General features: G+C 35.3%; 1 protein-coding gene across 2 annotated transcripts; it reads left to right on the top strand.

Moving 5' to 3' along the window:
* Positions 1 to 621: 621 nt before the first annotated feature.
* Positions 622 to 3,043, top strand: LOC126688816 (S-adenosylmethionine synthase). Of its 2 annotated transcripts, none has more exons than XM_050383680.1 (2): positions 622 to 790; positions 1,531 to 3,043. In XM_050383680.1, the coding sequence occupies exon 2, from the start codon at positions 1,548 to 1,550 to the stop codon at positions 2,727 to 2,729; it is 1,182 nt and encodes a 393-aa protein (XP_050239637.1). In that variant the 5' UTR covers positions 622 to 790; positions 1,531 to 1,547; the 3' UTR covers positions 2,730 to 3,043. The 2 variants fall into 2 exon arrangements, with proteins under 2 accessions (XP_050239637.1, XP_050239638.1); XM_050383681.1 differs by having other exon boundaries at positions 628 to 790; positions 1,538 to 3,043.
* Positions 3,044 to 18,241: the final 15,198 nt, after the last annotated feature.

Raw genomic sequence — 18,241 nt, 5'->3', positions numbered from 1 at the left:
TGGTGCTTCTGTTTTTTCTTTGAAGGCATTGACATAGTCTGTTGAAGAAATCGGGTCATATGGACTCGAGTTTCATATGACAAAATGTTGAAATCGAGTTCATTGGACTCGAATTAGCAATCCAAAATCAAGTGTGTAGAACTCGAGATGTTAGTTTTCTAAATAGTTTTAAAAACGTGCTAACTAATGAAATTGTTTGAAAATGTGTGTTATTTAAAAAAATAAATAAATCGGTTTCCTTCTAAGAAAGAGTTTGTACACGATTGCATTATGACAATTATATTATACACGAGGAAAGTGTTTTGAGACCTTTCAAATTAATTTTTAAACAGAGTTAACTAAGCGGGTGGGTTGGTTAGTCCAAGACCGAGCAAGCCGAGTAGTGGGTGGCTTGACATATCCGAGTCAAAGACTCGCACAGCCGACGACAGGCTGGGGTAGGTGGCCTTATTAACCTTTACAGGCAATTCCCAGTTAAACGCGTCATCCTCCTTGTTCCTCAATCCTCACTAAAATCCTAAAAAAACATGCCTCAACTCACCGACACGCTGTCACCGACTGCTGAGATCAAATTAGCAACATGTAATCTCAGCCGTGGATGTAGACCCCGCGTTACAGTGAATGAATCTAACCCAAATTTCGCTTCTTATTGACACTCCGCATTCTCTATAAATTAGCACCTAAAACCCCAACTCTGGACTCGTACCGCTTGGCAAGGCAAACCCCTTTGGTCCACATTTTCACTCAGCCAAGCACAACCCATTCTAACTCTCTCTCTCCCTTTCTCGAGGTAGGCCTTGTTCTTATATTTCTTGTTAAGATTTGGTTTGCTCTATTTGTAATCTTATAATAGCAATGTGCATTAAGGTTTCAGATCTGGTGGCATTTTTCAATTACGTTTTGAGTGTGTGTAAATATGGGATTATGATAAGTTGGGTATTGGGTGTTTGAGGAAACCCATGAATCAACCATTTCTGATTTGTTCGTTTTTTTGTTGTTGGCGTTTGTGTTTGTGTAAAGGGTATTTCTGTTGGACTGTGAAATGGACTCAGGATTTTAATTCATTTATGTTATTTAAATCAGTTTGCACTTGTGGGTACTTTTAAGGTTGCTCTAGCAAAGTTTTGAACGATTGTCGGCTGTCAGTTGCTGTTGCTGGGTTTTTGTACTGTATGCAATTAAATAGATCCATTATGCATTTGTCTGTTGTACTATGCTATTTTCAATTACTTCCTAGCAATTGTACTATGTTATTTTCAATTACTTCCTTGCAATTGTACTAAACAGATCTGTGGGGGGGGGGGAAAAAAACCCATCGGATCAGTTTTATATATAATTATATATAAACAATATCACCAACCAACCCCGGGTCTAAAAATTTTGGGGTTGGTTACGGATTAGGTCGGCCACATGTATTCCCTTGTAGGAATGTCCCAATGTTTATGTGCATCTATTCATAATAGAGTGAATGAATTTGGTTAGTCTGTATAATTGTGGTATTGGTCATAATTTTATTTTATTTTGGTGTAGTTTGCAGCTTGAAAGAAATGGAGACCTTCCTATTCACCTCTGAATCAGTGAACGAGGGGCACCCAGACAAGCTCTGTGACCAGATCTCTGATGCAGTGCTTGATGCTTGTCTAGCACAGGACCCTGAGAGCAAGGTGGCCTGTGAGACTTGCACCAAGACCAACATGGTCATGGTATTCGGAGAGATCACAACCAAGGCCAATGTGGACTATGAGAAAATTGTGCGTGACACATGCCGAGCCATTGGTTTTGTTTCAGACGATGTGGGTCTTGATGCAGACAATTGCAAGGTCCTTGTTAACATTGAGCAGCAGAGTCCTGATATTGCTCAGGGAGTGCACGGTCATCTCACAAAGCGGCCAGAGGAGATTGGTGCTGGTGATCAAGGCCACATGTTTGGCTATGCTACCGATGAGACCCCAGAATTGATGCCATTGAGCCATGTTCTTGCAACCAAACTTGGCGCTCGCCTCACTGAGGTCCGTAAGAATGGTACATGCCCATGGCTTAGGCCAGATGGGAAAACCCAAGTCACTGTTGAGTATTACAATGAAAAAGGTGCCATGGTTCCAATTCGTGTTCACACCGTGCTCATCTCTACTCAGCATGATGAGACTGTGACAAATGATGAGATTGCAGCCGATCTAAAGGAGCATGTGATCAAGCCTGTGATTCCTGAGAAGTACCTTGATGAGAAGACCATTTTCCACCTTAACCCGTCTGGCCGTTTTGTCATTGGTGGACCTCATGGTGATGCTGGTCTCACCGGCCGTAAGATCATTATTGACACTTATGGTGGATGGGGTGCTCATGGTGGTGGTGCATTTTCTGGGAAGGACCCAACTAAGGTGGACAGGAGTGGAGCTTACATTGTTAGGCAAGCTGCAAAGAGCATTGTGGCTAATGGACTCGCCAGAAGGTGCATTGTGCAAGTTTCTTATGCCATTGGTGTTCCTGAGCCTTTGTCTGTGTTTGTTGACACTTATGGTACTGGAAAGATTCCTGACAAAGAGATCCTCAAGATTGTGAAGGAGAGTTTTGATTTCAGGCCCGGTATGATTTCCATTAATCTTGATCTCAAGAGGGGTGGCAATGGCAGGTTCTTGAAGACTGCTGCTTATGGACATTTTGGTAGGGATGACACTGACTTCACATGGGAGGTGGTGAAGCCCCTTAAGTGGGACAAGGTCCAAGCTTGATTAAGTTCTCGTCTTCAATTACCAAGATAAAATTAACCTGTTTTACTTGCTTTTGCTTGAAAGCAGGAGTTTGCCTCTTGGCTCTTACTATTGTGCACTGTTCTTTTTTTTTTTTTTTTTTTTTTTGAGGAAAAATTATTATTATTATATTTCATGTATTCTTTCGGGAAGATAATGTTAGGTTTTTTTTATTTTTTTTTATGAGGGTAATGGATATCATAAACAAATTGAAAGATAGTCTCGGAGTTGTATTTTAATGCTGCTAAGAAAGAAATAATAACATATGAAAGAGAATCCTTGATCTGCTGCAACAATGTGAAATGGTATTTGCTTTTTGACACAACGCATGTGAGACCATTAATATGCTTCCTTTGTAAATGCAAGAACTGATTCAAACATTGGTACATGGCGTTTGTTCTCTTTCCCCGTTGGTCCCTGATGTTAGTGAAAGTAGATGAACGTTGGGATGGAGTTTTACAGCTGAAATTCCATTGTTTCCCTTTTTATTTACAGCACAGTCAGATGAGGGCATTGTGCTTTAGTAACATTTTATATCTGCCATACTCAACTCTCCTCTAATTAGTAATTACTTTGGAAAACATGTTCACACACCCCCAAACTTTAGGGTAGTGATCATTGCACCCTTAAACTTTTATTTTGGCTAATTTATTTCTTGAATTTCACTCATGTACCAAATTAATACCTTACTTAGTATGTTGTTAATTTACTAACAAAAAATTCAAGTGAGACGCTGTGAAGCTTAAAAATACCAAAATTCCAATGAATAGAACAAAGAAACGTTGAGAGAGAGAGAGAGAGAGAAAGAAAGAGAGTTGAACCAAAACCACCACCGCATCCCTTCTTCCTCCAGTGCCATTGTTCCTTGTTCTGCACCGCTCAACTGCATATCTGGTGCCGTTCGACATCCACCATTATTTTGTCGTTTCAATTCCACAAGCCAACACAGAAAACTAACCAAAACCCACCAATTCAATTCCAAATCCTAACAACACAAACAATCAAATTCCATTGAATTCATCAAAATCTAGTTTTATTTTATTTTATATTTTAAATATACTATAAACAAATAAATATAAAGTTTGCTAGTTAATTTGTCCTAAAAGAAGAAAGAGAAAATTGGTTCCATGTTCATGGCTGGTAGTGGGGTTGAGTAAATTTTACTGTAACTTTTTTGAGCTTGAGTTAGTGGTTTTGTGCTTCACCTTCTATAGCTTGATGATGCGGTGTTTTTGGTCAAATCGTTTCTCTCTCTTCTTTCCATCAGGTTCAAACTTGAGACAATTGATTTTGGTATTTTTAAGCTTCACGTATATCTCTCATGCGTTTTTTGGTAGTAAATTAACAATAGACTAATTGAGATATTAATTTGGCATATGTGTGAAGTTTAAGGAGTAAATTAGCCAAATAAAATTTGAGGACGGGGTGTAAGGGCCACCACCCTAAAGTTCCGGGAGTGTGTAAGCATTTTTCCCAACTACTTTGACTAACTTGATGATCCATTTCTTCTTTTATAGTATTAGGATGGAGGGTGAGATTATGGGTTCAAGACTACTAAGTATGTGTGTTACTTACCATTAAAAAAAGAAATAAAAAAAGGGTGATGTTGCAGGTTTAAGACCCATTGAATGATATTGTAATTTACCAAAAAAAAAAAAAAAAAAATTTAGATAGTTGAAGAGTTGTTGATTTATTTTACAAGCTTTTAAACAGGATAGAGTAAATCACATCAAAGCTAGGGTTTTTTTTTTTTTTTTTTTTTTTTTTGCATTTAGCATCATTTTTGTAACATTTTAATTAGTTGTCAAGTTTGCAAAACTATTTAGCAAACTAGTATTTCGAGTGTCTAAAACTCGAGTTCCAAGATGAAACTCGAGTTTCAAAGACTTGAGTTGCAAGTGGTGGCAATCTGACATGAATATTTTTTCATGTGGAACTCAAGTTTTTATGACTCGAGTTCCACCATTTTCTTTCTAGGGCATCTGTTCTTCTTCTTCTTCCTCCTCTTTTCCAGATCGTGCTCTCTTCTTCCTCTTCTCCAGCCAAATTGTCTTCCTCTTCCTCTCTTCTTCCTCTTCCTTTGTTCTTCCTCTTCTCTATATCGTCTTCCTCTTCCTTTGTTCTTCTTCGAATTTGCATTTTTCAGATTGTCTTTCTTCTTCCTTTGTCTTCTTCGTATCTAGTTTCTTCAGATCTACTTCTATAGAACTCAAGTTCCAGGTGAATAAATTATTCCACCTCAGTAGTTAGAACTTGAGTTTTTAAGGCTCAAGATGTTACTCTCCCAAATTGTTTCTAAAGCTTACTAACTAATGAAATAGTAGTGAAAAATCGTGCTAATGGGAAAATATCCGCTCAAGGTTTGGTGAAAACTTACATGTGTATAGTGGGCCATACTTATGGGCTATGGGTTTTTATTTTATTAATTAATAAGTCTTATTTAGTTTATAGATCTTTATGAATCAGTTTTTATTTACTAGTCAAATTAGTAGTCCTAGTAGGAATCCTATTACTACAAGTACAAGTAAGAGTTTTTATATATACTAGTGTGTAGCCTCGTGCATATATATGGGCATAATTAAAAATAATTACAATTATATGGTTGAAATTATACTTGTTTTTTAAAGGAGTTTCAAATTATACATAATATTAGCTTGCATTTATACTTCACTCATTACAAAAATTAAAAATTTAGATTGACACGTGGTGAAAAATTGGATTCCAATTGAAATTTAATTTAGAATCTAATTGGATTTTGACTCTTTGATTTTTACACTTAATAATTCACTTGACAAAAAATTAAAAATTAAATGAGACACGTGGCGCAAAATTGAGAATTTATTTAAAATCTAATTGGATTTTCTCTAAATTTTGACTTTATATATAGATTGTGGTCAATGTCATGTTGCTCTTTAATTGTTTTTTCTCCAATTTTTTTTTCTATTTAATTTCTTTCTCTTACTAAAGTTATTGTTAATGGGTACTATTTACACAACTCTTAAATAACCCTAATTTCTCACTAATTCTTCTATTTTCCTTACCCTAAATCCACCACGAATATACATAGGCAAAGTCCTAATTTGTCCTACATCAATACATATAATGAAAGGCAACAAATCAATTATTACATTCTTACATTTAGCATAATATATTATTAAATATTTTGTTTATAAGCATATATTTGACTTTGGTTGTCAGACTTGATATAATTGCTTGATTTGGGAAAATCTTCAATAGCTTTTGTGAATGAGGACCTCACCTAACACAAAATTCAGGGAGACCAATACATCACTCTTATAATTTATTAATGCGGAGAATTATTAGTTTCTTGCAACATCTCAACGATGATTCTTGTCGAACACTTCTTTGCAAAGTCATCAATTTAATATTTGTGTGTTTTTAAATATTGTAGTCTCAATTAAATTGATTTCTTTGTATTAATAGCATGATGATCATATGCCAAAATCATGAAATATGTTAATCATCTTTCATACAAAATATGGCCACATTATTATGAAAATTTTTCATATGCAAAGAGTATTTTAAATAAAAAAAAAAATACTTGTAAATCTAAATGATATCGTTACTGTTAAATACCTCAATTCAACCCTCAAATTCGTACTCAATAATAATAGGGCCCAGTTTAGGAAAATTGTAAAATTAGCCAATTAAAACTTGAAAGACAATTTTGAAAGGTTGCTTGTAGTGGGGCAAACACTTTAAACGATTGTCATGATTGTACAAGATTCTATAGAATCCCAATTCCAATAAATTAAAAAAAAAAAAAAAAAATCAAGAAGCACTCAAGGTCCAATCTTTTTTGTGCCCAGTCTAGGAACAACTCAACACATTTTGGAGTGAACATTCACATCATACTAGTCAAACTAGCCTAATAATGAAATTTACCTAAATACCTACAAAAACCTCATGCATCAAACTTAACAACTAACCCAAACTACTTCTTGCTGTGGTGGGACACTATTCATTGCCAAAGCTAATATATATATATATAAGAGTTACACCTGATGTAATTTCATAAGAGTTACACATTTTTTGGACTATTGATTTGTATTAAATCCAAGGGTGAAAAAAACACTTATAGTCATATATTTATTGTTTCCTAGAAATTAGTAACTAAATCATTAATTTTTCTTATTAAAAATAGAAAAATAAAAAACAGCATTAACTCTATGCTCTCCATCATCATCTTCATCTTCTCTCCCTCTCTCACATGGTCTTGTGTTCTATCTTCTACGTACTTTCACCCTTAACAATGGAAATTAAGGGCAAGTTCAGGAAAAAAGTGAAATTTTTATTATTATTTTATGTCTGGGAGTGTTTGATTTCTTCGTTCATTTGCTACCACTTGTGAAGTTGTTCTTTCATAGGGCCATACTATTCGTGTTGCACCACCAGTGACAAAGTGTTTGATTGCTTTGTTCATTTATTTATTATATTATATCCATTCTTTCCTATATAATTGTAGCCTGTATCCGAAATTTGTGAAGTCCCTTTGTTCGTGGTTAGACTTAGTTATGGTCCAATCAAGCGGGTAGGTATTTTGAGCATTCCCTACGGGGGTACGGTAAGAGGTTCAGTTCTGTGGTAGCTTTATCCTTTCTGTTTATCTTATTAAAATTAGAAATAAGTTCTTAAAAGGCAGCATATATGCTCTAGCTTTATGGTTTGACACAGTGATTTATTTTTTCACCCTTAGATTTCTTTTTACCGGAATTTCTTTGTCATTCCAATGACTGAAGTAAAAAAAACCAAAACATATTGTGCAAACTTCAAATACTGCCTCAACAGTTAAAAAATAGAACACAAGACCATGTGAGAGAGGGAGAGAAGATGAAGATGATGACGGAAAGCAGAGCGTTAATGTTGTTTTTTATTTTTCTATTTTTAATAAGAAAAATTAATGACTTAGTTACTAATTTCTAGGGAACAATAAATACATGACTATGAGAGTTTTTTTTCATCCTTAGATCTAATACAAATCAATGATTAAAAAAATGTGTAACTCTTATGAAATTACACCAGGTATAAGTTGAACCAATCTTTCTCTGTCTATATATATATATATATAATTCTGGATTACAATTGTCGGTGCCTCAATGGTGGTCTGGAGTGGGTCTACGTTTTTTTGTTGAGAAATCTCGGTTTGTGTTATTCTTCTTTTTTGGGAAGAAAATTGGGTTTCTGTTGGATGTGTATCTGTTCTAGGTTTCCATTGGATTATGGCTTGATCTGAGATCGATCTAGGTATGGTGTGTTTGATGTATGTTTTAAGAGAAAACAGTGGTTGTGGACAATGCCTTTGAAAGGGAAAGTTAAGTTGCTGGGTATTATTTCTGAAAGAGGTATACTGGTATTGTTCTGTGAAGGATAATGTGGAACGGTTGGTGGGAAAGAAATAAAATAAAATAATTTATTCTTAGAGAGAGAGAAAAAATATTATTTAAATAAAATTGAGAAACAAATATTGAGACTGATGTAAGTGTTTGTTTGTTAAAATAGCAAAATTGAATTTTTTGGGTTAATTTAGCCAAAATTGTGCTAAGGTTGATGTGAAATGATCATTGTCTCTTTTGGCACTATTAGACTTCAGATATTGAACAATGAAATGAATTTTTCAAAAAACTATTAATTCTAATTTTAATTTTGATAGAGAGAAAAAGAAAGAGTAAAATTTTTGAGAGTTTGAAAATTTTTACTCTCTTAAACTACTGGAAATAGAGTAAAATGTATTAATTAAATGCACAAAATTAAAAAATAATACTATATTTTTAAAAATAATTTTTATTCATTATATTTTTGGGCCTTAGTAAATTTGTTTTTTCAACATTATAAGACAAAATAAATAAGACATTCTATCCCATCAAAAAAGAAAAAAGAAAAAAAAAAGACATTCTATTGGCCAATAGAAGAATTCTTTTTTTTTTTTTTTAAATTTTTTTATTGGGTGAGAGGCCTCACTTTCTTTTTTATTATTATATTCTATTTTAGAGGACCTACTTCAATCTGGGGGCTAAATAGCCTTTTTTTTTTTTTTTTTTTGTTGAGAAATTGCTAAATAGCCTAATGGTTGAGCCACTCTTTTGCATACAAGAGGAGAGGCCTAATATCATGTACCCGTGCCCAACAACAAATTAGTACTAAACACTTATCAAATAAGTGATGAATAAGCCTTGAAAATACCCTGCTGAATAAAACCCTTATTGCTCTGATTCCTAAGCAATTGGGGCCAAAATCAATCAGCCACTTTAGGCTTATTAGCCTTTGCAACGCCATATACAAAATCGTGTCCAAAATCCTTGTCCTCAGAATGAAGCACCTAATGCCGAACCTTGTCTCCCCCTCCCAAATTGCCTTTGTAGCTAGAAGAAGAGGAATAGATAATGTTATTATGGCACAAGAGCTTCTCTATTCGATGGAAAGGAAGAAAGGGTGACCGTATGAAATTTAAATTTCCATAATGATACAGTGGATTTGATCCTGAGCTGCATATCCATTACTTCTATTTCATTGCTCTTTAATGGAGAAAAACTTGAGGAATTCCAACCTTCAAGAGGTCAAAGGCAGGGGGATCCGATATCCCCACATATCTTTATTTTGTGCATGGAATTTCTTAGCTCTTTGAAGATGGAGACTTGTGTAAGGTGAAAGCCTCTAGGAATGAGCTTGGTTTCTCACATATGTTCTTTGCAGATGACCTTCTTTTATTCACAAAAGCCACTCAAGAAAATTGTGAAGCTGTCTCGGATGTCCTGGAGGAATTCTGTTCCTTAACGAGTTAGAAAATTAGCAAAGAGAAATCCAAAGTCTTTTTTTCTCCTAATGTCTTGGAAGAAGAAAAGGTAGGGTTGGTTCATCAATTGGGGATTAATGAGCAAATAATTTGGGTAGATACCTTGGATTCCCCATCAGGCACAAAGGAAGAAATCGGAATGAGTTTCAATTTTTTATTGACAGGGTTCAAGCGAAGATGGCTGGGTGGAAAACAAATTGTCTTTCCCCAGCTAGCAGATTGGTCCTCCTCAAGGGCAAGGCAACTGTTACCCCCATTGCTGAATACTACATGCAATGCTGCAAATTGCCTATTAGAATTTGTGATAGAATTGACAAGCTTTCTAGGGACTTCCTTTGGGGCTCTAATGTGGAAAAAAGAAGACTGCACCTGGTGGGACGGGATAAGGTGACTGCCTCTATTTGTCTTGGTGGGCTTGGCATCTTCCAAGCGAAGGCTCGAAACTTTGCTATCCTAGCGAAGCTATGTTGGAGAATTGCGTCGAGTCCAGATGCTGCCTAGGCTCAAATGCTCAGTAGAAAATATTTGACTCCTGCTAGATTAAGTGAAAGGGGAAGGAGATATCCTACTTCTCGAACTTGGACAGCATGCAAGGATGGGGGTATGATCTTTAATAAAGGGTTGAAATGGTCTATATCTAATGGCGAGACTGTTAATGCTTGGGATGATTTTTGGCTTGCCTCCAGTCCCCTTAGGAAGCAAATCCAAGGCCCCCTGGCTAAAGGGGAAGGGAATTTATCTGTCAAGGACTTCCTTTATGATGGTGTTAATATCTCCTTTGTTCTCCATGATTTGATCATGCAGGAAATAAAAGGCATCCCTCTTACTTCCAATCCTGCCCGTGAAGACATCCTTATTTGGGCTTTCTCAAAGGATGGAAGCTTCTCTCTGAGCTTGGCATACATGCTTGCTAAAGGATTAAACCCTTTGAACCTGGCCACTTCAAAATTGTGGGTTTGGAAGGCAAAAACCACCCCTAGAATAAAAATTTTTCTGTGGCAATGCTACCACAGTAGCATTCCTACAAAAGAAGTCTTGGGTTCAAGGGGTTTTAACCTTAATGATACTTGTGAGCTTTGTGGTAGAGATACTAAATCTATTATCCATGTCCTGCGTGACTGCAATGTAGCGAGGAATGTTTGGAGGAAGTTAGGAATTAATGATGCGAACCAAGAATTCTTTGATGCCCCCCTTGTTGATTGGTTAAAAAATTATTGTGAATCCTGTGATTCTCTTTTGCAACCTCGGATTCCCTAGAAGTTTTTTTTTTCCCTAAGTAGTTTGGCTAATTTGGCTTCATCGGAATAGTTTTATTTTCCGGACAGGGAGGATAGATCCCAATATCCACTTGCACTATATCAAGAAAGGGGCTGAGTTTTTTGCTATTGTCCTTGGAAACACCAACAAACCTCATAGAACCCAAATTCAGGTGAAATGGTCCAAGCCTAATTTGGGATGGGTGAAACTCAATACGGATGGGGCTATCTTTGGGGACCTTAAGAAGGCTGAAGGAGGTGGTGTGCTACGATGCAGCAATGGTGATCGAATTGCTGGGTTTGCTAGGAAGCTCGGAACCTCGACCAGTACTATGGCAGAACTCTGGGCCCTCAAGGATGGCCTCTCTTTGGCTCAATAACTTAACTTGCATAACATTAACATTGAACTTGATGCTAATGTACTTGTTCATTTACTTTCTAATCCCGCCTCTATTAACTTCATGCTTGAACCTCTCTTGAATGATTACAGGACCTTGATCAGACCCCTTCCTAGCTGCTCTGTGATCCACATCTTTAGGGAAGCAAATAGATGTGCGGACAGGCTGGCCAAGATGGGAGCAGATCTAACTACTGACTTCCAAATTTCGTATGAACCACCACCTGTGGTGGATAGTGTGCTAACTTTTGATAAAGCTGAGATTTTTTGTAATTGATTGGTTGTTGTGTAATGTTATTCAGCTTGTTTAACAAAAAAAAAAAAAAGAAAAAAAAAAAAAGAAAAAAGAAAAAAAGAAGAAAATACAAACTTGCTGACCTTGTATGATTATTTGATGGTGGTTCTGGATTTAGACAAAGAGATGGGAAGTAATGATAGGACGATACATCCATGAGATGGTGTATTCTCTAGATAATTGGCAATTATCTCTTACGAAATGTGGAGATTTTGCTAGGGAAGCCATTTGATGGTTTTGTAGCAACCAAAATACTCGTAATTAGTCATTTGCCTTTTGGATGCAGTGATATCTTTATATTTTCATTTTACTTTGAAACTTTCATATTATCTTTGAGAAGAATGTTTTCTTCTTTGGTAGGTTAGGGTAGCTTAAAGCGTGTGCCATCAATATCCCTTCCTCCTCCATTAAGGTGCTATAGATTAGAGCTATGACTATGACCACCTCGCCTGAACATGAGTCAAGTGCAACTGATTTTTTAATCCTTTGGGTTGTAAATTCTTATCGGTTTGTTTCTGGACTCTCCACTTATACCATTTTTTTTACTTATTAATAACCACTCAACATATTAACAATTTGTAAAAGAAAGTTAATAGCTCTAGCATTTTTCTCCTTTTAAAGGCTTTAAAAAAAAATTTGTAGGTCTAAAATCAAAAGCAAAATATACAAACCTAAAAAAATTATCAATAATAAAGCTAAAAACAATTAAGCTCAATCAAACAAGTTTATCTAAAACAAACAACCTGACCCTTCAAAAATTTTTAAATAAAATAATTTTGTTCTTACTCACCTGCAATGACCACATTAAAAGCATACAAAAAAAAAAAAAAAAAAAAAAAACCCCCCCTTTAGCGGTTAAGCAACAGAGCCAGAGATCGAAGTCGTCGCACATAATTAGCAGCAAAACCACCCCTCCTAATTCCAAATCCTGGCTTCGTCCCAAACAAGGTCATATATGTGGATTTATTTATAATGTTGTATTTATGACTAATAAATACTATTCAAGGTATTCTTCGATCTATTTTCTATGTTGCACGGACATGAAAATTTTAGCCAAGTACCTGTGTTCAACACTGGTATTGGTAAGACATGACTAAAATCTGTACCCAGCGAGTACCTTTTTAAAAAAAAAAAAATCTGGGCACGTCCTAGACATGATTGTGATGTAGTCGCGACATGTTGGTATGTCCCAGACAATACAAAGCTTTGAAAAAGAAAGAAAAAGAAAGAAAGAGTAGGATTTTTGACCAACGCCTCTCTCTTCCTCTTAGTTCTCTGATTTGATTTGTGCGGTGTGCTTTCTCGGAGTAGATCGGCAACAACTGAACCCCCTTTGGCCTCCTCTGACCCAAAGCTCCCTCTCTTTCCCTTAGCAATTTATCTCTCTTCAAGTTTTGGGTTTTCTCTCTCTTTTGACACTTTCTTTCTCTATTTCTTTTTTCTTTTATTTTTTTTTTTGGGCGGTTTGGCTTAACTTATCCTTACACGTGTTATTTACTTATTTTATATGTTTGGTATTTTTTTTTTTTTTTTTTTTGGTTTTATGTTTATTGTTATGTGTTTTCTGGGTTTAGTATTATTGTTATTTTGGTTTTATCTGTCTCATGGGTTTAGTAATGAAAAATAAATTTCACTTAAAACAACATTTTATGGGTATTATTGTCCTCATTTGCTGTTTTTACTTAATTTATATCCTAAAATAAACATATATTGTCTAAAAATATTTAAAAATATACCTAAATATATTAATTAATTAATTGCCGTATCCCCAACGTGTCATATTCTTGTTTTTAATAACCCTATACTCGTGTCAGTGTCCATGTTACATAGTCAATTTTCTGTTCTGTGGGTGAGTACCTTTGTGCCCTTTTTTGGCAAAGTACAATACACCTATACAACTAACCTTTTTTTTTTTTTTTTTTTTTTTAATTTTAATTTTATTTTATTGCAAACTAACCATTATTTGACACTAGGGTTAGTTGAGGGCTTGATTTAATTCCCTTTCATACTGAACCCGGGTTAATTGGCCCGTCCTCCATTTCACTTCCATGCTAAACACCCTGTTAATTGAATCATTTTTAAAAATAAAAAAGTCACAAACTGAAAAATAATTAAAACCATCGCCTAATTATGTATATACCTAACAGTCTCTATACACAAAGAAATAGTTTGTTTTAGGTTCCATATAAGGTCCCGAGAAAAAGAAATGCTGAGTCAATCGAGTTGAAAAGAAGATTCAAGTTTTAAATGGAAATGAAAAGAAGCAGGGTGAGGGCTAAAAGAATTATTTGGGTTGTGGAGACTTTTAAGATGGGTTGGCATTGGGCCAAGCCTAAGCCCGAATCCATCTATTTATTTTAAAAAGAGAAATTATATAAAAAAGCCCATTATTTATAATGTGTTTCCGATTAGGTCATATATATATATATATATATTTTTAAATTTTCAATTAAAGTCCTAAATTTAAAAAATAATTTTAATTTGAAGCCTCTATCCATCTCTGTCATTCATTTCCATTATTTTAGGCAATAACGAAACATAGCGAAATAGAATACTATTGATAGAACTACACCTTTTTATTTTTATTTATTTATTTAGGGATTTGTTCGCTATCAATTTGGCAACCACATTCCTATCAAAAAAAAAAAAAAAAAAATTGGCAACCACATAGATGGTAAAGAGAAAAGGCTTCATTTGGATAAAAGGGTTTTGTTACGGTGAGAAAGTAACTAATAGAAAATTAAACTTGATTATTCAGGCTAAAGTAGGGATGAAATTGGTCGGGTTAAAGGCCGATTTTGCCATATTTGGAACTGACACCAAACTGTAGGGGAGGACACCACACTGAATTGACTAGATTTCAATTGGGTTGGTTTGGTCGGCTTTCTGCTACTCCTAATTTCTTAGAAGCCAAAAAGATCAAAGAAAAGAAAAATTCATTTCCTTTTATTTTCCCAATCAAACAAACAACTCACAATTAAGCAAAAAAGAGAAAAAGAGATTCAAAGAACATACCCAAAATAAGACCAAAATAAGATAGAGGTGATGAGAGAGAGAGAGAGAGAGAGACAGAGAGAGAGAGCTTGAAGTAAAGAGAGAAGAAAGAATCTAGGATAAAAGTGCGAAACATGTGTGTCCTTCTTACCACTAAGCTACATTAATATTTAATATATATTGGTTGGTTTTGGTTTGATTTAATATTTTTTGAATTTGGGATTGAACCAATCAATTTTAGTTTTCCAAAAACACAAATCGAGACCAAACTGAATTGAGAAAAAACTGAAAAATTGAATTTGGTTCGGGCGGTTTTAATTGGTTCGTTTGGTTTGCTAATAAAGTCTTCTAATTGAAATGCTTTTATAAGTTTGAGATTTGAATCTATGAATTATAGGTTACTTACTAGTTGTACACTCCGTTTGTTTTACTGAAAAACCTTCTGTAAATATAATTTCCTGTATTTTTCAGTGTTTGGTAGTACAAAAAAAAAAAAAACCGGTCAACGGAAAATAATATTTAGTCAACAAAAAACCCTAATAAAAATAAGGCTTATTTTTTATAGGTTGTTTTCCAATTTTTTTTTTTTTGGAAAACAATCTCTCTCTCACTCATTGCATCTTCTATAAATATTATATTCTTCTGTAGATGTGGGAAACATAATTTTTTGACGCTTTCTCTCTCTCACGGTAAGCTCTCTCACTTTTTCTCTCTTCTCTTTACTTTTTCTCTAATCATATATTCTTTGCTTTGAATTTCAAGCTTGATTTTTTTTTTCTCTAAAAAATTTTCAATTTGATGGATTTCAGACATAAATTACTTTTTTCTTTTTTTTTTTGAAATGAAAAACAAATACTTTATTGATGTAAAGGAAAACATATATAGAGTAAGACATGCCAACACTATGCATGTTACAGTACCAAACCAACCACAGAAACTTCAAAAAAAATTATAAAAAGAAGAATGAATTTCTAGAACACAAAAACATGCTTATCCTTTAAACCTGAGTAGACAAAACTCGCTGATATGCCTCCAAAACTACATTGGCTCCTTCTAGAATCACCTGTGGCTATGTTTGAATATTCTCAAAATAAACTTTGTTTCTTGCATTCCATATTGCCCAAGACAAAACTGCCCAGTGCTCTAATTCCTTCTTCCAGGCAAAAGTTACATCTTTTCGCACATAAAGGTGCAAAATAAATAAATAAATAAATAAGAAGTAGAAAGAATGAATGAAATAAAAGACACAAATTTAAACATAGTGCCTATATTCCTCTAAATTGTTTTTTCATGGGACAATCTTTACGTTATATAATGAATGATAATTATTTAGAGGAATTACATTTGTTGGCAGATACATTATGTAGATACTGTGAAGTGATGATATATTATGCAAATACATTATACATTACGTAGATACCCATACAAGGATGAAACCCATTGCTTTTTATGCGCTATGTATGCAGGGGTGGCTTAATGTATTTGGGGCCTAAGACTAAAACTAAAATTGAGACCTTTTATATGGAGTATTTAAATACAATTTAAAAAAAATATTACTTAAACTTTATTATTTTGTTTTAGATGCAAAAATTACTACTAAATTATCGTTGATACTGATTTTGGGAAGTTCGGTAGAAGGAAGAAGCCCAACAATATGGGCAGAGAAGAGTTAGTGAGTGGATAGAAAAACCATTAAGTCCAAGTGGCAGAAATAATCGATCATAGGCCCATAAAATAAACAAATGGGCTTTGAGGAAGCAAACGGGCTTAAACGGTCTCGGAGAGAGAAGTGGCAAAACCCATGGACAGTATGTAATGTAGAAAAGTGAGAATGAGTCATAGTAAGCTCGAAGTAATGCAAGTAAAGAAAGTAAGGGGTTGATGGAAAGCCCATGAGCCCTGAGGATGAAGAATAAGGTAATTGGGTTAGGGAAGCCCAAATGAATTAGTAAAAGCCCATGGGAACACAGAATTAGAAAAAGGGCCAAGGATGCCCAAGGAAAGCAAATGGGCCAAGGGCCCAAGAAGAAATAAATGGGACAAAGGAGCTCACAAGTAATGTAATAAAAAAAAGTCCCAAAATAGCATGAGTATGAATCCAATGACCATATTGAGTCATTGAGAGAAGAATAAACAGCAGGCCCAAAGAGGCCCAATAGGCATGAGTCAAATAACATCACAACAGGAATGACAGAGTGGTATGGTAGGAAATGATAGCAAGATTACGAAAGGAGTAAAAGAGTAGGCTGAAGGAAGAAAAGCCCATAATCAAGCAAAGCCCAGCCCCTAAAGGGAGCAGGCCATAAAGAATTGGGAAATCAGAAAATAGCTCACGCCATAAGAAGTTAAGGATGGGCGACAGAATGTGCAGACGAGCCTCCAGACCACGGTAAACACATTAGCAGCGAATAAGTTTTGGACATACACAGAAGTGGAGCACGCATAAGGCCCAAACACCACTAGCCTGTACCCAGCCAATACAGGAAGTGGTGGGTCATAGGTCAGAGGTAAGAGAGGGTATGGTCTGGGGGTGGGGAGAGGGGAAAACTTATTCTGGGGTTCCTGCTCAGGTTCTTTTGGGGGAAATATCCTGCTGGGATGACATACCACCTAAAAGAAGTAAGGATGAGTTGGAATCACTAGGTGCATGTCATGAGGGATAGCAAGAGAGAAAACCCACATTATGGCGGATAAGAATGCCATGGTGAGCAAGAAAATAAAATGATATTCTTTGTCTGGTAATGGGGAATGGTGCGACCAGCACAGGTAAGTGGTGGTGGCTGGATAGTTGACGAACCAGTGATGGTTGGCAAGGACACCCAGACCAGACAAAAGTAGTTAAAGGATAAAATGGTAAAAACCAGTCATGACAGATAGTATATAAAGGACCCTTGCCATGCACAGTAAAGGGGGGGGGGATCATCAAAATGGTAATAGTAACTACAAAGAGAGAATCACAACCTTACTAGATAGGTAAGCACCGAGAAAAGAAAAGAGGGGAGAAAGAATTAGAAATAACAAAAGCAGTGAGAAAAGAGAGAATCAGTAAGAGAAAACAGAGAGTGTAGAGTGACAGGCATGCACCAATAGGTTAATCCCTTCTCTCCTTCTAAAGGCATACTCTCTGCCAGAGGCAAATGATTCTTTTGGGCACAAGCCATTCAGGCCCGTTTCCCTCAAAGATATTAATTTCTACGACAAGATCTTTCTGAGAGATTATTCAAACATTGAGAAAAAATGGTTCCCTCCTTGGTCTTGTTCCTGCAACATAACTTGGCATGACAGATTGATCTTTTCTTTCTTTGATAACTCATTTCTTCCCTATTTACTTCGGCCATCTTTCTTTACAAGGTGTTTCTTATTGTTGTGGTCTTCATTTTAATTGAGGATCCTTTATTTATTTAGTCTGATGAAAAAAGTGCTTTCTTTTATTACTATTATTAAATTTTCTTGCCATAACTTTTTCCATAGCAGCTTCGCTTGCCATAGGCATGTGACCAAAGTTTTGGCAAAAGGGACATAGTTTGTGCACAAGCCGGACCAAAGTGAGTTACAGTTGGACTCGTCTCAACTTTCTTATCTAGAATATTTGGGCCTTCAGTATAGCAAGAGATAGTCCAACCCCAAAATCACAAAAAGGCCCACCACAATTACTAATTAACATGAACTACGTATATATATATATTTTTTTTTACAAAGTCTATACACAAAAAATTTAACAAAACTTTTCACACTTGTTGA

This window comes from Quercus robur, chromosome 6 (genome assembly GCF_932294415.1).
Source record: "Quercus robur chromosome 6, dhQueRobu3.1, whole genome shotgun sequence".
In the NCBI taxonomy this organism is placed as follows: domain Eukaryota; kingdom Viridiplantae; phylum Streptophyta; class Magnoliopsida; order Fagales; family Fagaceae; genus Quercus; species Quercus robur.
The sequence above is the reverse complement of the archived record's forward strand: the minus strand, read 5'-3'. Positions and strand labels throughout refer to the sequence as shown.